Below are 18,308 nucleotides of genomic sequence, written 5' to 3'. Positions count from 1 at the left end.
ATACATAGATCCCTGAAAGTTGCCACCCAGATTGACAGGGTTGTTAAGAAGGTATACAGTGTTTTGGCCTTTATTAATAGAGGGATTGAGTTCCAGAACCAGGAAGTTATGCTGCAGCTGTACAAAGCTCTGGTACGGCCACATTTGAAGTATTGTGTACAGTTCTGGTTACTGCATTATAAGAAGGATCTGGAAGCTTTGGAAAGGGTGCAGAGGAGATTTACTGGGATGTTGCTTGGTATGGAAGGAATGTCTTACGAGGAAAGGCTGAGGGCCTTGAGGCTGTTCTCGTTAGAGAGAAGAAGGTTGAGAGGTGACTTAATAGAGACATAAAAGATAATCAGAGGGTTAGTTAGGGTGGACAGGGAGAGCCTTTTTCCAAGTATGGGGACGGCAAACATGAGGGGACACAACTTTAAAGTGAGGGGAGATAGGTATAAGACAGATGTCAGAGGTAGTTTCTTTACTCAGAGAGTAGTAAGGGTATGGAATGCTTTGCCTGCAATGGTAGTAGATTCGCCAAGTTTAAGTGCATTTAAGTTGTCAGTGGACAGGCATATGGACGTACATGGAATAGTGTAGGTGGGATGGGCTTCAGATTAGTATGACAGGGTGGCGTAACATCGAGGTTTTTTGTAAGATTTCAGTTGTGCTGTATTTAACTGTAACTCTGAAAAGACACACACCTCCTTGGATAGTCTTTCGTACCTAATTCTTTTGGGCTCCCCTGCATAAGTTGATCCTCTGACTACCAGTCCCTTACTCTTTCTCCTGATTCTTTGCTTTCTTCTACTCCTGCTACATTTCATCTTCTCCCCTTTCTCCTGAAGCAGGTCTCCTCCTCTCATCTTAGGCTCCAGTCTCTTGTCCCCCCTTCTCACATTACAAGTTTCTTTGACCTTGTACACAGTTGTGACTGTGTCAGAGTAGTTTGTGTTGGAAATACAATTCCTCCTTGCAAGCTGTGCTATTGATTAGGACATTCTGCTTATGGATCAAGGTGATGTTTGGTTGGCAAGTATAGGAATTGTCACCATTTTAAATGTGTTATATAGTTTTCTGTTCAATCATGCAAACTGTTTATTTGCTTTCTTTCTCCTCTTGTTACTATTTCTATATTGTCTGATTAAAGTTTGTAGTTAGATGTTTAAACTTTGAATTCCTTTCCTTCGCATGGCAGTTCTCGAAGCCCGAATGCAACAACTTCAGGCAGATAACATCACTGAAGTAAAATGTACAGAGGTGCAGTTTGTCAACCGAATAAATGTAACTCATGATGAAAGTCACAACAGTACAAATAATCTTACTTTTCTGCCAGATCAAGAATTTAAAAAATCTCTTAACCTGAGCACGGAAGCATTTGTAGAAGAAAAGATAGCTAAAGAACAGATGGGAAAGAAATGTCACACAGAACCAGCAATTCCAAAAACTGCTTCAGCGCCAAGGAAATGGATAGAAAAATTAGACAAAGAGAAACGGAACAAAACCAGGAGACAACTTAATATTGTGAAAAAAATCAAAGAATCTCTACAATTATCAAGCACAAAAAGTGTTACTAGCGCTAAGACCACTGAGACGGGCAGTAAAAGTACATCAAAAGGCAATGTTGCAAAGGCACCAGTAACGCACGGAGCCAGACCTTCAGTAATGAGTAATCGGGAAGCAAAGTCGAATGCATTACATGATTTTTCTGTGGAAGGTATACTTGCTGAAGTGGAAAACCTTGACCAACAGCTCATTAATTGGGAGCCTTCTGCTAAACTGCTTGAAGATCAAGAAGGCAACAGATATGGTGATGCCCAGCGGAGTATTTTATCCTATGTTGAGGCTTGTGCATTCATTAATGATCTGGACAGAGCTCATCAATGTGTCATGTTCCATCATCGGATTCTTACTCGCCGGAAGCAGTTGAATATAAAGATTTATAGTGTTTTAATGCAGCTGTGGGCTAAAAAGGTTAGTAAATTTATAAGTACAGTTTTTAAAAAAAAGTTGTACTATTTACAACATTTGTTCTGAAGTGCTCTTCCTGTGCTTTTTAAATGAAGTTAAATTTTATTAACAGCATTGCTGCTTGCGCAAAAGCATGCTTGATTCCTCTAAAAGGAAGTAGCTAAAGAGATAGTGGGCGCATTGGTAGTAATCTTCAGGAAATCCTAGATTCTGGAAAAGCCCCAGAGGGTTGAAAAACTGCCAACATCTTGATTTTAAAAGGGATGGAGTCAATAAATATACTAATACAGGCTAGTTAGCTTAAAGTCTGTTATTTGGAAAATGTTATCAATGATGTAATAGCAGAGCATTTAAAATCACCTAATATGATCAATCATAATCAGTATGCTTTCATGAAGGGAAATAATGCATGACAAATGTTACTGTTCTTTGAGGAGGTGATGAGCAGAATAGATAAGGGGAAGCAGTGAATGTAATATATTTGGATTTTCAGAAGGTGTTTGAATAGGCACACAATAGGTTACTTAATAAGATAAAAGCCCATGTATTGGAATTAGTATATTAACATGTCTACAGGGTTGGCTAACTAGTAGAAGACAGAGTTGGGATAAAGGGGGCACTTGCAGGATGGCAACCTGTGACTGGTGGAGTTATGGACTTTGCAGGAAGAATAAGCCAAATATTATTTAAATGGAGATAGATTGTAGAAAGCTATGGAAGAGGAGATTTGGGAGTCCCCATCCCTAAATCAGATAAAGTTAGCTTCCAAGTTCAGCAGCTAATAGGGAAGGCTAATTGAGTGTTGTCCCTTATTTCAAAGGGAATGGAGTATAAAAGTAGGGCGATATTGCTAAAACTAGATAAGGCACTATTTAGGCCACACCTGGAATGCTTATCTAAGGAAAGATATTCTGACATTGAAGGCAGTCCAGAAAATGTTCACTTGACTGCTAGCAAGTATGGAGGGACTGTCGTACAAAGTGAGGTTGAGTAGGTTGGGCCTGTATTTGTTGGTTATTAGAAAAATATGAGGTAATCTGATTGAAACATGCACGATTCTTTGGGTGTTTAACAGGGTAGACATGGAATGGTTATTTTCTCTTGTAGGAGAGTCTTGAGCAGAGGGATTAATCCCTGAATAAGGAGTCGCACATTTAAGACAGTTGGAATGGTAACGAATCTGCAGCTGTATATATTGCAGACACCTGCTGAGGCTCTGTCATTAAGTATGGTCAGAGCTGCGATAGAGATGTCTAATCAGTAAGGGAATCGAGGGTTATGGGGAAAAGGAAAGATGGTGGCGTTAATGGTTATCAGATCAGCAATGATATCATTGAATGGTTGAGCAGACACAATGAGCTAAACGGCCCACTTCTGCTCCTACATCTTATGGTCATATAACGTGTTTCCCAGACTGCTCCAGTTTTTAATGGGCATTTCAGTTTGTTAACCAAAATCTAGGTCCTTGTACCCAAAATTTCATATAGTGCCCTTAGTTGCCATTAATCAATTATTTTACTATCAGGCCACAATATGACTGATATTGAAAATGGAACTGCCCTGCAGAAGGATTTGGGGATACCTTGTCAGAGCAGAGTACAGTACAATTGTACTGAAATTTGCCATAACTGACCTTTGGGTTCATTGAACTGACACCGGATGTTGTAAGGAAAAATTGTCCCATTTTGCAACACCAACATTCCTTGATTTCATTTGTGCAATATTTCATGACAAGGAGAGGATAATCAGGATCTTTTTGTCAGGGTGATCAGTTGTGCTTTCTATAATGCATCAAGTATTTGGCAAGTGCACAGTTTAGGGTTAGAGGTTAAGAGCTCTAGCATCACTGAGGGAAAATTGAAATTTGCTCCATCGACAGCTCAACAACCCACATTCCAAGTCTATTTTTAGCAGTTGGAAGCTCCTCCGAATTAATGCTTTGTTCTGTTAATTTGAAGGAAACTGCTATTTTTTTCTTGTAAATTGCATCTGCTTATTTTTTGTTACATTTCATTATTTTCTTTCTAATTTTGTCTTTTGGTATTTTGCTTCACTTCCTCTATTTTCCAACTGGTTAATCTACATTGGCGATATTCCTGCTTTTTTTCTCCCCCTGAAGATTAGCAGTTAGAAAAATAACCTCATGCTTTATTTGCAGGGTTCATTAAGTCAAATTGGCAACCTTTTCAGTCTGGTGGAAGAGGCTGGGTTGAAGCCAAATTTGGGATGCTATATGGCAGCATTGGAATGTATGGGGCGCATGGAAAACTGTTCCCCCCATGTGATTGAGAGGTAAGCAGTGATGGTAAAAATTGGGGAAAAATGTCACAAAGACACAGATTCAATTGTTCAAACTCTATCTATTAGCACATTTGGAGCAAATTATAACCATATGAAAAATGCACATTGACTACAGAAGAATTGATGACACCAGTGTCATTCGTCTGTTCCTCTGAAAATATTGAGGCCTTTAATAACCTGGTTGATTTTCTCTCAGTACTTGAACATAGCAGAACAACATTAATGAGATTCACTCAATAGATTATTGGATTTACAAGCTCATTTGGGTATATTTTTGTTACTTTTTCACTTTGTCACAAGAATCTTAAACACCTGTGCAAGAGCGGAGTGCGTGGATAGACCATTTCCTTCGAGAAATTGTGTTGAAAATGCAGTGTGGTGTATGTTCAAAGAATGCAATTAGAATGGACTTTAAGGATAGCTGTTGCTACCTTGATGTTTCATCTTTTTCCCAGCTAAAACATTTTTGGTTTGGTAATATTATATTGAATACCTCACATTTAAGTACAATGCAAATACTAAATGTACTCATATCAAATTCTTTCCTTGTTCAACAGAGATTTTAGCTGCTGCTTAATATAGGAAACATTGATATAAGCATATGAATCATTTGTTTGATAGCATTAAAAAGAAAAAAAACGTTTTATATTAAAATAATTAGGCATGTTTATTTATCAACTTTGAGAGCAAGTTGAGTGTAAATATGTCAAGGTAGTTAGTTTATGTTGGCATCTGCATATGACAACCTGAAACCAGCCTTGAAATCTGTTTGTACATTCTGTGCATACTATGTGTCACTGAGTACTGGCAGGAAAGTTTAACCGGCCAGGATTTTCTGTGTGAGTGATGCATGTTCACTTTTTTGTTCACAGTTTGAGTTCCTGGCGTACACCATACTCTGAAGTTGGCTCCTTCATGTGCATAACTACATTGTCTCTCTTGACATCTATCTTGGTAGAAAATATAAGGTTTCTGGATTTTTAAAATTCCTTCACAGAAAGTGTGCATCTTTGGCAAAACCAACATTTGATGCTACCCCTAATTCTCTTTGAGGTGATGACCAGCCTTCTTGAATCACTCACACTTTGTTGTTTTGATACATTCATAGTTCTATAAGGAATGCCATTACAGGGTTTTGACTCAGCAGCAGAAAAAAAAATGAAAATTTGGTTCTAAGTCAGGATGGTGTATTGCTTGAAGGGGAATATGCAAGTAGTGGTGTTCCTTTGTACCTAGTGCCCTTATTCTAGATTGTGGAAGTCTTAGCCTTGGCAGGTACTATAAAAGGAGTCTTGATGAGTTGCTGCAGTGCAGGTGTAAAAAACTGCCATTCTGTACTAGTGATGGGGGATAGTGTGGATATTTAAAGTGTGCCGATCAAGGTGGACTGTGGTGTCCTCGATAGTGTTGAGCTTTCAAGTGTTGTTGGAGTTGCGTCCCTCTTGGTCGTTGGAGCGTATTCCTTGACACTGCTGACTGAAAGATGGTGGACAGGCTTTGGGGAGTAGGGAGGAGAGTTATTCAATGCAGAATTCCCTCTGTCTGACCTGCTCTTGTAGCCACAGACTGCTGCAGTTATGTTTCTTCTTAGTGGTAACAGCAGGATGGTGATAGCAGGGAATTTAGTGATGGTAATGCTGTACAATGTCTAAGGGACATGCTTAAGTTACTGTTTATTGCAGGTAGTCATTGCCAGTCACTTGTGCAGCTTGAATTCCAAGCCACTTATCAGTCCAAGTTTGAATGTCGACTGTGACTTTTTTCATAAGGGTATGGACTATTTCAGTAGCTGAGAAGTTGCAAATTGTACAGAACAGAGTACAAATCATGCCAATAACACCTTGTGTTTCTTTATTCTCCATTAATTCAAAGGCTGTTGCACTCTGTGATTGCCTTATTGGCATGCGGGTGGAGAAGCTAAATTTTATGATAACAGACCTTCTGGACTCCTGCAGCATCTTGACTTTAGCAACCTCCCCCACTGCTATCTGAGATGAAATGGAAGATATGGAATCTCATTGTACTCCTTGCATGCTGAGCTGGGGTCTTGCATCCACCCCATTAACAAGATTATTTCCTTTAACCTTTGCAATGTTATAATTTATCCTGTTTTTCTGTCGATGATTATAGAAGCTTGAATCTATTGCTTCTCTATTACTTTTCTCAATGCTACAATCAGCTCAACAGCTCACCAATTACAGCTTATTTCTCTTCATATTCATGTTCTTATCTGCAACAGAGTCTGGTATGCTGATCACCCTTCCACTCTCCCAAATCTCACTGCCTTCACACTGCAGTGAGTTAACTTCAGAGTTCTTGCCTTAATTTCAAATTCCTACACAGCCTCCACTAACCTTTGTTAAGGAACTGATCAAGTCTTCTATGTCTACACAGTCCCAGTTCCTTAGCTGCTTCATCTGCTCATTGAGCCAGTTTACTTCCTGCCACTGGCTCTCACTAGATAATGCTGCTTGTCACACTCTTTATATGGTTTCAGAAAATGTTGAGGAAAAAATGTCGTTTTGCTTTGATTTTTTTACAATGTAAATACAACAAGCTGCTGAATCTCTGGCAGAAAAACAATTTGCTGGAAAGGCTCACGTCTGGCTGTCTCTCTCAAGTTATAACAGAGAGACTCGTAGTTTCAAGGATAATTTTACTAAAAGTGATATAAATTGTTAAACTGATTTACAACACTTTTAATAAAATTATCCCTAATCCACCAAGTTGTGAAACATTGTATATTTAAATGTGGAACAGTTTGAATTTATGTAAGAGTTGCAGTATCAATGCAAAGTGATGCTAAAATTGTAAAAATAATCTGGGTTCAGAAAATGACCTGCTCCAGAATGGTATTTCTTGAAAGTACTGTAAGAATCTCTCCTTGCTGCAACTTGACTGAGGCCCTGTTTCCATATTTACACCGTAATGCCATTGGCCTCACTGATACCATATTACAATTGGAAGGTAACTGTAGCTGCTGATTGTAGCTTATGTAGAAATAGATACAAAGTTGAAAATCATACAACATCAGGTTATAGTCCGACAGGTTTATTTGGAAGCACTAGCTTTCAGAGCACTTCTCCTTCAGGTGGTTGTGGATTATAAGATCGTAAGACACAGAATTTATATCAAAAGTTTACGGTGTGCTGTAACTAAGATTATATCTTGAAAAAGACCTGGATTGTTTAAGTGTCGTGTAAGGTACAAAATACTTATTTTGTCCACTAGATGGCTCCTGCGATCTTTACACAGATGAACAATGAGTAAGTGTTGTAGTACAAGGTGTAATAATTGTCCTGTTTTTAACTAATGCTTATTGATGATCCCTCTAAAGCAAGGTTTCATCAACCATGGGTCGCAACTTGCAGTAGAGATGCAAGATGAAATTTTGTGGTCACAAGCTCTCAGCCAACAATGGTTACATGGAGCTCCAGCTGATTTCTGACACTGGGCGACATTTTAAGTTCTCACTTTTTGGTTGGTGAGCAGAGCTCTCTCAGACCTCATAATTGCTGCAAAAGAATTGTGGTTTATTGTAGAAGGTGTATTTCTTCAATAAAGAGGATTGTCTTGTGTCGATAATCAGGATCAAAATGCATTAATAATTTTAATCCTGTTGCATCAATGATAACGATCCTTTTACATCAATGCTGAGTCATATTACGCTAATGTCTCGTTCCCATTACATTCATATCAAAACCCCATTAACTTTAGCTGTTACAATAGTACTATAACATCCCAGCCTGACTTTAGATTGAAAGGGCCATTGAACAGCTGACAATCAACAAGGCTGCTGACACAGGAAGGTTGTCTGCCAAGATACTAAATTATGATGGAGGGTCACTCTTGGCTCAAATGCACAAGCTCATCTCCACTATCTGGAGGGAGGACAGCCTGCCACTGATCTTTGAGATTAGATAATCATGAATATCTTCAAAACAAAAGGATGAGACTAATAATGTTAACTGCAGAGGAGTGTCTACGCTGTCTGCCAGAGGTAAGATCATTGCAAACATTTGCCTCAGTTGCTTCCTTAACTGGCTGAAGAGTTTCTCCCTGAGTCGTCGAGCAGATTCGGTCCATCAGCAGACATAATCTTCAAAGATAATTAAATACAGGAAAAGCGCAGAGAGCAGCAACAACATGTCTCAGAGTCATTTTATTCTCTCAGGACAGACTGTGGCGCAAGCTTCTCAAATTTAGTTGCCAGAAGAAATTCATTACCATACTCCACCTGCATAATGCGGTCTTGCAAGCTGTGATCCTCACCAACAAATTCACCAAAGAGCCATTGTGTGTGCAAGCTAAGGTCGAGCAAGACTGCCTCATCATACCAAGATTCGTTTTCATCTTCTCTGTTGCAACACTCCGCTCCCATATCTAGTGTGGAGCTACCAACTCCAGGATAAGCAGGGAACTTGCATTGTCCTCAGTCCGGAAGCAAGTCCACCCCAACCTCTGTCATTAGGCTGCAGTTTTGAGGTCTATGGTAAGCCACTAGACAATGTGGATCACTTCCCACCTCTTGGGACCCTCCACAGTGAGAACATAAATGAGAAAAATCAGTGTTGCTTCCAGTGTGCTGGTGCAGCCTTTAGCCATCTGAGGAACAGTGTTTGCAGGGGCAATAGTGTTATCAGTCCTCCGGTATGTGTCTGACATGGACAATGTGCAGCCTTGTGAAATATCATTAGTGATGATTCTGCAAAATCCTACAATTACCGTAGCAGTGCAGATGCTCCGATATCAGCATCCTTGCTTAGGCCAACACCCTCAGTATCAAGACAACTGGTACTGGGGCAAAGGAAATGCTTCAAGGATGTCTATAATTTCTCCCTGATACATTTGTATATTGTAGTCTTATCAACTCATGGGAACCTCAAGCCTGAGATTGCCCAATTTGACAAGAAAGTACTTGCAAAAGATCCAACTTGACAGACTCAAATGGAGAACATGTACAGCAGAGAATGGGGTGTGCAATACCATCCACCTATCTCAGCAAAGACCATCTGCTCTACTTATGGCAGGTTTTGTTGATCCAGCATTAGACTACTTAATTTCCTCAGGTTCCACCACATTAGATTGGGAGAAAGGAACCCTCCATCCCAGGGATTACCTCGGAAGAAAGAGAAGTGAGATGAAAGTGACTGCCCTTGACATGAAAGCTGCATTTGACCAAGTGTATCATCAAGGAGTATCCTGTATTAGCAAAAATAGAGTAAGAGGGAATATTGCTGATTGGAGTCAAACCTGGCACAAAAGAAGCTGATCGTGATTGTTGGAGGTCAATGTTCTGCATTATTCATAACCCTTCAGGTATGAAACATTCCATGTCCAAATGGAGCTAGAAATAGTTCATACCCACGCTTTGGCTGACAAATAGCAAGTAATATTCATGCCACACAAATGCCAAGTGGTAACTATCACCCCTTGGCATTCAATGGCGTTACCATTCCTGAATCACTCGCTATCACTATCCTGAACATTGCTGTTGCCCACAAGTTGAACTGGACTAGCCATCAGGAAAGTAGCACAGCACCACTTTCTCTAGGGTGACTAGGGACTGGTAATAAATGCTGACCCAGCTAATATCACATTAGTGAATTTTTAAAAATGATGTTAAGTTTCTAAGTGCATAAATGTTCAGTGTATTTGGCACTAATAATCGGGACCTGATAACAATAATTGAGTTGTTGGCATTCTAAAACAGTTGCTCATTGCTTTAACAATCAGGAAAATGTTGCATCAATAATTGGAATTCTGTTAATGTCACTTGCCTATTGTGCCAATAATTGATTCTGTAAGATTAATAATAAGGATGCTGTTATGTAAATAATAGTCCAAATACATAACAATCAATTAATATCCTTGAAACTGAATCATTTGAAATAAAAATGAGAATCACTTTCCTAAAGTCTGCCTTGACTAGTTTATCAGTTATCATGTGTTTGCATATTCTCTCAATGCTCTATTTCCTGCAATTTCAAATGATTTGGCACTGGTAATGTAAAAACCACGCAAAATAGTGCTGAACATACACTAAATGATAACATTGTTTGTGCAAAATAGGACTGTATGAAGTGTGAAACTATGTGAATTAATGTTGAATCTTTTAATGCAAAGCATAAGATCTGTTCACTTCTGATATCAGTTAATCATTTTCACAATAAATGATTATTTCAGTAGGTGCATTACTACTTGTATAATAACTGATTAGCCCAGTTTCAAGAGGGCATAGGTTGCCATGCAGTACTATCCCTCTAGTAAACTAGCACAGCAGGCAGCATCACACTGCACTGATGTCAAATCTTTGAAATGTGTTCAGCTGTCAGTAGTTTAAAATTATGTTGGAGTCAGATTTCTCCGTTAGAAATTTTGTTGTTAATTTGGTTTTCTGCTTATCATAATTGTCCAAAGACCAAATATAATTGGCTATGGAAAATATTCCTTCTGACTTATGATCTCAGCTAATGTTAATACTGGACAAGTCAGGTCTGTCACAAAGCGAGTGCCTTTTTTTCTAAAAGTTGTTCCTGGGCTCAAGCAGACTCTGTCCTTGATATTTTTCAGAGCGGTAATAAACTGGGCCGAACTCCAATCAGTCTGGTTTGGTACAGATATGAAAAGGATTTTGAGAGGCCTTTTGTTTAAATGTAAACAGATGAGACTTCAGGCCAAAGAGGTCATGTTTTAGAAGTGCCCTGTATAAAGCGAGGGGAGTGGTCAGCCCTCTAGCTAGCTGAGCTAAGCAGTTTTAGTTCAGTCTTGAACTGGGAAGTTCAACAGGGAGCTGTGTTGGAAACTCTCTCTTTTCTGCCCTTCAACTTCAGCCTGTAAGCATTTATACTTGTTTTTAAGGGGAGTTTGTTTATTGGGATGTTGTGGTTATTTGGAGCAGCATAATTAAGTCTAGTTGTATAGGTTGAGTTCTGTAGGGATTCTTTATTCTGTTCTTTGGTTTTCATTGTGTAATTTTGTGAATAAAGTTTTTCTCTGTTTTAAAATCTAGAAGTTAACCTAGTTATCTTACTCTGGGTAATTTTTACTGTACACTTACCAAAGCAAATTACAAAGTTAGGTCTAGGACTGCCTACTTAGGAATGTTTTGAGTGGTCTGGCCTAGTCCATAACAGATCCCAGTCTGAAATTTGACTTGATAGTTCAGATTTTAAAAAATTTAACAAGGTGGTCTTTTACTGAAACACAAGCATACAATGTTGCAGATTGGTTTGAACAATAAAATAAGAGTTTATTGGATAATGTGTTTCACACATTGTATTATACCAGATGACTTACTCTAGTTAGTTTGTAGTTAGTTGTAATGTTGAAAGCCAACTGGGTGTTGTCCTTTTGAACATCTTGCAAGAACCGCGCAGATTGATAATTTGCAGATGACTCAACAGACTTCCTATCTTAGACCACTGAAGTATAATTTTTCAGCCCAGCGCTGAAATGGTGGGGTTAGCATGCACCAAACTTTGTTCACTGTCATTCTCGTAGGATGAGTTTATTTTGTTGGTATAGGAAGTTCTCAATTCATGACCTTGGTGTAAGCTTCCTGTCTATTGATAATTGTGGTTTAAAAGCTAGGGGTGGAACATAGACTGACTGACTTGTTAACTATGCAGAATCATGAAAAGATTGATTTTAAGACATTTGGCATCTCTGTTTCAGTCGCCCTGGACATGTAGCTATAAGAAATTCTGGCAAAAAGGGTGACCTGTTTAGCACACCAGCAGATCCTGTTAGCAGGAGAATTGTACACAATTTAAAAGAAGCATATGGTTAGATTTTAGACCATATAAAGTTTACACCTTTGCCATGTGACAGTAATGGCCCACAAGAATTTAGTCACATCTGTAATTCACTAACAGAATATTTATGTTAATTATACTTTTATTCAATTGTTCCAAAATACATTCATAGTAAAGATGGTATTAGCTAATATAAATACTGGAATTCATAGATGAATATATATTGCTGAAGGTCTATTTTACTGCATTATGCACAAAAAGGTCCCTTACAAACATTGTCAAACAAAATCTGACCTCACCATGTAGTGAGATATTAGGACAGGTAATCAAATCCTTGGTTAAGGACCAGGCTTTAAGTAATTCTTATAAAGAAGAGAGAATGAGAGAATTAGAACACAAGCAATAAACTTGAGAAAAAGAGATGCCATGAAACAGAATGAGACAAAAATGCTGATTAGTTGGACTAGTTGCTACATCTTCATGCCAATTTTGGCTCAACCAGTCAGCACCTTCCTCATTCTGTTCAATAGGGTATCTCTTTTTCAAGTCTGTTTCTAGTGTCCTGGTTCTGATAAGTGCAAGATAATAAGCTTCTATTTCTAGTCTCCTTTTAGCAATGTTCAAGTTCTGTATCACTGGACGTTTATTGTTCTCTACAATGGAGGCATTTTGCAGATTGAGTTATGTCTTAACATTTTTAAAAAAACTATATATTGTAAATGTACACGTAGTTCTCCTAACGCCATAGTTGTGTTCCAGTGTAACCTCGCTTAGTAGAAAATTGCTTAATAGAAATAATGGGACCTATGGGAAAAATGGGGTTAGGGGCCGACTCGTTAACAAAAAAATCACACTGAATCACTGAAAAATCACCCAAAAGTCTAATGCAGTGAAAGCTGAAATCGTATTTATTAACCATAGTAAGTTTAACACAGTATATTAAAAAAAATTAAGATAGCTGCTCCCTGTACAGTATCTCTTTCTGAAAGCTGCTGTATTAGCAGCCGACATAGGCGCATGTACAGGATGGTACAGAGGAATCAGTGCTGATATCACATATGTGCACATAGACTTCACATGCACAGACTGGCACGAAGACTGGCACTTACATTGTCCTTATGCAGATACCTGCGCGTGTGCAGAACAGCGTGGAGATTTCAGCGCACACATTGGCACATGCACAGAATGAAGTGCACGAACCAATCCTCCCTGGAATCACGCTATTGCCAACGGGAGATAAGTGCCCTCCAACATACTGTTCCCTAATTCTTCAGCATTATAGTCGAATCGCACTGCTGATACATGCGTTACCCCAGAACTACCTGTACTATCATTCTTTCTCCTGGACAGTGTCCCTGCACATCTTTAAAGTTGTCTTTTGATTGATGCAGCTGTCATAATAATTTGTTTTATCCTTCCAAAAGCTGAAATCATCTTTTGTCATGTTACGCTCCATATGACATTTCAGTTGGAAAGTTCAAAACTCAAGTACCACTGGTGCTGGATGTGGCTGCAAGACAGGCATCTTCTAAGATTTCATTTTTGTCTTTATAGGTTTGAGGCAGAGTTATTTTGCCTTTACTTCACCAGGTTTCAGATACTTTTGGTCATAGTTCACTTTTTGAAAAGGAATCGAGGAGCAGGACTACAAGATCTTGAACTGTGGCATTCAATTTATTGATGGCTGAACTATATTGTATGAACAGGGAAATAGTGGTGGGAGAATTCATGAGATTTAAGGATGATAAATCCCTACACCCTAATAATATGCATTCCAGTGTACATCAAGAACCGGCCCTGGAAATAGTGGATGCATTAATGGTCATCTTCCAAGATTCTATAGACTCTGGAGCAACTCCCTACAGACCGGAGGGTAGCTAAGGTACCCTTTGATTTAAAAAGGGAAACAGAGAGAAAACTGGGAATTATAGATCAGTCAGCCTGACATCAGTCATGGAGAAATGCTAGCGTCTATTATGAAAGATTTAATAGTTAAGTACTTGGAAAAGATGGGCAAACTGGACAGAGTCAGCATGGATTTATAAAAGGGCATTTATGCTTGACAAATCAACTGAAATTCTTCACAAGTTGATGAGGGAGATCCAGTGCATGTGATTTATTTGGACTTTGAGAAGGTTTTGATTAAGGTAAGAAATACACGTGTAACATTAAAGCACGTAGAATTGGGAATAATGTATTGAAATGGACAGAAAACTGGTTGGCAAACAGGATACAAAGAATAGGAATAAAACTGTCTTTTTAGGAAAGGCAGGTGATAACTAATGATGTTAGGACACCAGCAATTCACAATATGTGTTTATGATTTGAGTCACAACGCTAGTCCCTTTCTTTTCTAAAAGCTGTTCCTTGACTCAAGGAGACTCTGTCCTTGATTTTTCTCAGAGGGGTAATAAACCAGGCCAGGCTCTGATCAGTCTTGTCTCGTACAGAGATGAAAAGGATTTTGAGAGGCATTTTGTTTATATGTAAACAGATGAGACTTCAGGCCAAAGTGATCATGTTTTAGAAGTGACCTGTATAATGAAAGGAGAGTGGTCAGCTCTCTAGCTGAGTAGTTTAATTCAGTCTTGAACTGGTGAGAAGTTCAACAGTGAGCTGTATGGAAACTTTCTCTTTCTGCCCTTCAACTTCAACCTGAAAGCATGTGTTCATTTCACACCTTCAATACATGATAAAAAAAAATGTGATTATGAAATGTCAACATCAATTGTTACCTTTATTTCCTCCTTTTAGCAGACCTTCGCAACTCAAGAGCTTCAACTGTCGAAATCCTTCTCCATTACAGATCCTGTCTGAATGATGCCATCAGTGGATCCATTCTTTAGTACAGCATTGAGTAATACATCAATTAAAAGCATTTATTAGACTTGAAGGCAGTGCAACATCGCTTTACTAGAAAGTTACTTGAAATCAAAGGGTTAAATTGCAAGAAGAACTTTCTCAAACCAGGGATGTATTCCATAGAATTTAGAAGGTGAAGGGGTAATTTGTTCATCATTTTCCTTAATAATTTGAAAACTGATTGGATAAGTAGAATGTTTTTACTCCTAGTTGAGGACTCAAGACTAGGTATACAGACTAAGTATTAGAGTCAGACTCTTCAGGAGTGAAATAAAGAAACAATTCTATGTTTGAAGAGTGGTAGAAGTTTGAAATTCTGATTTGCAATCAGCAAATGATACCAGCATGATTGGAAATTTTAGATTTGAGGTAAGTGCACTTGGAACTTTCAAGCAAGGTGTATTGAATTATGTCTCCGATCAGCTAGATCTCTGAATAACTACATAGATCCAAAGGCAAATGGCCTGCTTCAGTTAATTATATTCATACTATGTCATTAATGTGACAATGTCCCATGATGCTATGGGTAGCCCATGAGATATTGATCCTACTTAGTTTTCTAGAGGTATTTCAAATCTGACAGTTAGAAATATTGGGTACCATGATTTCTTTTTGGGTTGATTTGCAGCATAAGCAATTGTGAATGCATTAGCTGAGTTGAAGAGTGCAGAACAGATGAAGGGTTTCACTCTTGATGCTTGGATCTTTTTAAATAATGCAGATATCTAATCAGTAGCTGAGCACAACATTTTTTCCAACACATTATGATGGACTGTTGCTGTTGGATTTCAACACGCCACCAACAATTAAAACTCATGCACAGTATATCCCGAAGAGTTAATTTCTTTGTCATTCTATTTCCTTATTTCTAGTTCAAGGATAACTCACGATTATAACTTGCTGATCAGATGGATAGAAATTTATATTTTTGAAATGTTATTATTTAAAGTAGATTGATTTTATGGCAGGCTTTAATTGCATAAAATGTCATTGTTATTAGCTCCTGAGCCGCAATTTTAAAATCAAATGATAGCTTTAAAGCTAAATTCATCTTGAGCTTGATCCAAAGGCTTCATCACAACTGTCATCAGTTTACTATACCCCCTAGAGCCTTGACACCTTTGTGCTCTGACTCATTGGCACAGCATATTGGTATACCAGCTGGATGGCAAACATTGTTCAACTCTCTCAAAAGGCTAATTTCAACTTTGACAACCTGCATTTATGTTGCCCCTTTAATGGAGTAAAATATTTTAAGGAGTGTTATTCATCAAAACTTGACAATGGAATTGATTGCACATGAAGGTGAAAACGGCTTAATAGAATGGATGCTGTGGTTTTTGTTCTGATAAGGTAACAGATTAGAATTTAGATCTGTTACTAATTTTGATCACATCCATGGCCTTTTATATAATTGTGAAATGTTCAGCCAAATTACTTTAGATTTAACCATCTGTGGCTGCTCCTGCACAACAAATAGAGTGAATACATAGCAACAACAATTGGCTGTTCGTGAGGAACATGCTGGTCAGTGACTCAGAAAACTAACTGATTGTTTAAATTTCTTTGATAATGGGTAATATGTAAATTGTGAAACAGAACTTGTTTTAATTTCCTAATAATTACTCATGAATGCCAAATTGAGTATGTTGTGCAATTCAAAGATTAAAAGTTTAAATCCATTCATCTTGCTGCAGAATTAATTTCATTAAACTTACTTTGTGCATTAGTGCTAAAGTGTGGGGGAAAATGTTTTCAGACTTTCTTTAGATGATTTTTACCAGAGTGATAACAAGCAAGTAAATTGGTGCTTGGCATATTTTGACTAAGGCAGTGGAAGTTCAGAAGTTCCTTTACTGCCTGGAATTCATGGTACCTGCTAAAAAGGATGTGTAGGACAAGATAGCGTTCCGTTAGGATTATTTGAGAAACTTCATGGCTTCAGATAAAGAATGGAAAGGAAACCTGCTGGTTAGCAAATATCATATTCTCTCTACTGTTATACCATTTGACAAAACATTTCTGTTTGTGAAGATTTGAAATGTACTCTGGGTATGAGTCTGCAGTGTCTCCTTTCAAGCATGTCTTACACCAGTGTTGACTGAGCCAGTCAATGTTGATACAATTGGGCTTGTGGCAGGTGGTAAGAGAACCAGAAGTTAATCACAGAACTGTCCACTAGCAAGTCCTAGCACCTTCACCAGAAAGTTGCAAGATAGTGTCACGAAAATAAATCGAAATAAGTAATTTCCTAATAAACAGGGCAGGATAGAATATGTGGAATTAAAGTATTTGTGTCTAGTATCATGATTGCACTGTAACTTGTATTTAGGAAGTTACTTGAGAACAGTTGCAATATGTTTTCTATTAGGTGAACAAATAGTCTGGCAGAAGGGAAATATTTTTTAAGTCAGTCAATTAAAACAGAATTCTACCTGTTTCCCAACAAATTTGTTATGTTTCTATTTTCAAGAAAAGGCAACAGACCATAACTATTGCATCTATTTTAATGGGTTTACTCAGTACTGAAGTGAGGGAGCAGCTACTGTGTCCACTGAAATGTTTTGTTCCATTATGGACAGTAGACAATAGGTGCAGGAGTAGGCCATTCTGCCCTTTGAGCCAGCACCACCATTCATTATGATCATGGCTGACCATCCTCAATCAGTATCCTGTTCCTGCCTTATCCCCATAACCCTTGATTCCACTATCCTTAAGAGCGCTATCCAACTCCTTCTTGAAAATATCCAGCGACTTGGACTCCACAGCCTTCTGGGGCAGTGCATTCCACACACTCACCACTCTTTGGGTGAAGATGTTTCTCCTCAACTCTGCTCGAAATGGCTTACCCCTTATTTTTAAACTGTGTCCTCTGGTTTGGGACTCATCCATCAGCGGAAACATGCTTCCTGCCTCCAGAGTGTCCAAACGTTTAATAATGTTATGCGTCTCAATCAGATCCCCTTTCAGCCTTCTAAACTTAAGGGTATACAAGCCCAGTCGCTCCAATCTTTCAACGTAGGATAGTCCCACCATTCTGGGAATTGACCTCGTGATCCTACGCTGCACTCCCTCAATAGCCAGAATGTCTTTCCTCAAATTTGGAGACCAAAACTACACAATATTCCAGGTGGGTCTCACCAGGACTTTGTACAGCTGCAGAAGAACCTCTTTGCTTCTATACTCAATTCAATACTATATTACTCTAAAAATGAGCATAGGAATGCTATTGGTTGAGGATATTTTAACTGGTGAGAGCAACGTAAAATATATTTCTTAACGTAGATAGTGCCTTTTATATTTACTTTGTGTAAAATTGATAGCTTTTGAAGAGATGGTACGGTAGCTCAGTGGTTATCACTGCTGCCTCACAGCACCAGGGTCCTGGGTTTGATTCCAGACTTGGGCAACTGTCCGTGTGGAATTTAGGCATTC

The 18,308-nt window shown here is 38.5% G+C and overlaps 1 protein-coding gene across 2 annotated transcripts in view; it reads left to right on the top strand.

The window, feature by feature from the left end:
* Positions 1 to 18,308, top strand: part of polrmt (polymerase (RNA) mitochondrial (DNA directed)) — a 111,279-nt gene that overhangs the window by 12,588 nt on the left and 80,383 nt on the right. The window contains exons 3-4 of one of the 2 annotated variants that reach the window (XM_060846268.1): positions 1,319 to 1,956; positions 4,112 to 4,245. In XM_060846268.1, coding sequence (XP_060702251.1) covers positions 1,319 to 1,956; positions 4,112 to 4,245 — 772 coding nt within the window. Of the gene's footprint in view, positions 1 to 1,180; positions 1,957 to 4,111; positions 4,246 to 18,308 lie in introns of both variants that reach the window. The other variant, XM_060846267.1, reaches the window with a different exon arrangement.

The sequence above is a fragment of the Hemiscyllium ocellatum genome, chromosome 28 (assembly GCF_020745735.1).
Source record: "Hemiscyllium ocellatum isolate sHemOce1 chromosome 28, sHemOce1.pat.X.cur, whole genome shotgun sequence".
Taxonomy (NCBI): domain Eukaryota; kingdom Metazoa; phylum Chordata; class Chondrichthyes; order Orectolobiformes; family Hemiscylliidae; genus Hemiscyllium; species Hemiscyllium ocellatum.
Note: the sequence above shows the minus strand (reverse complement) of the source record. Positions and strands in the feature narration are given on the sequence as shown.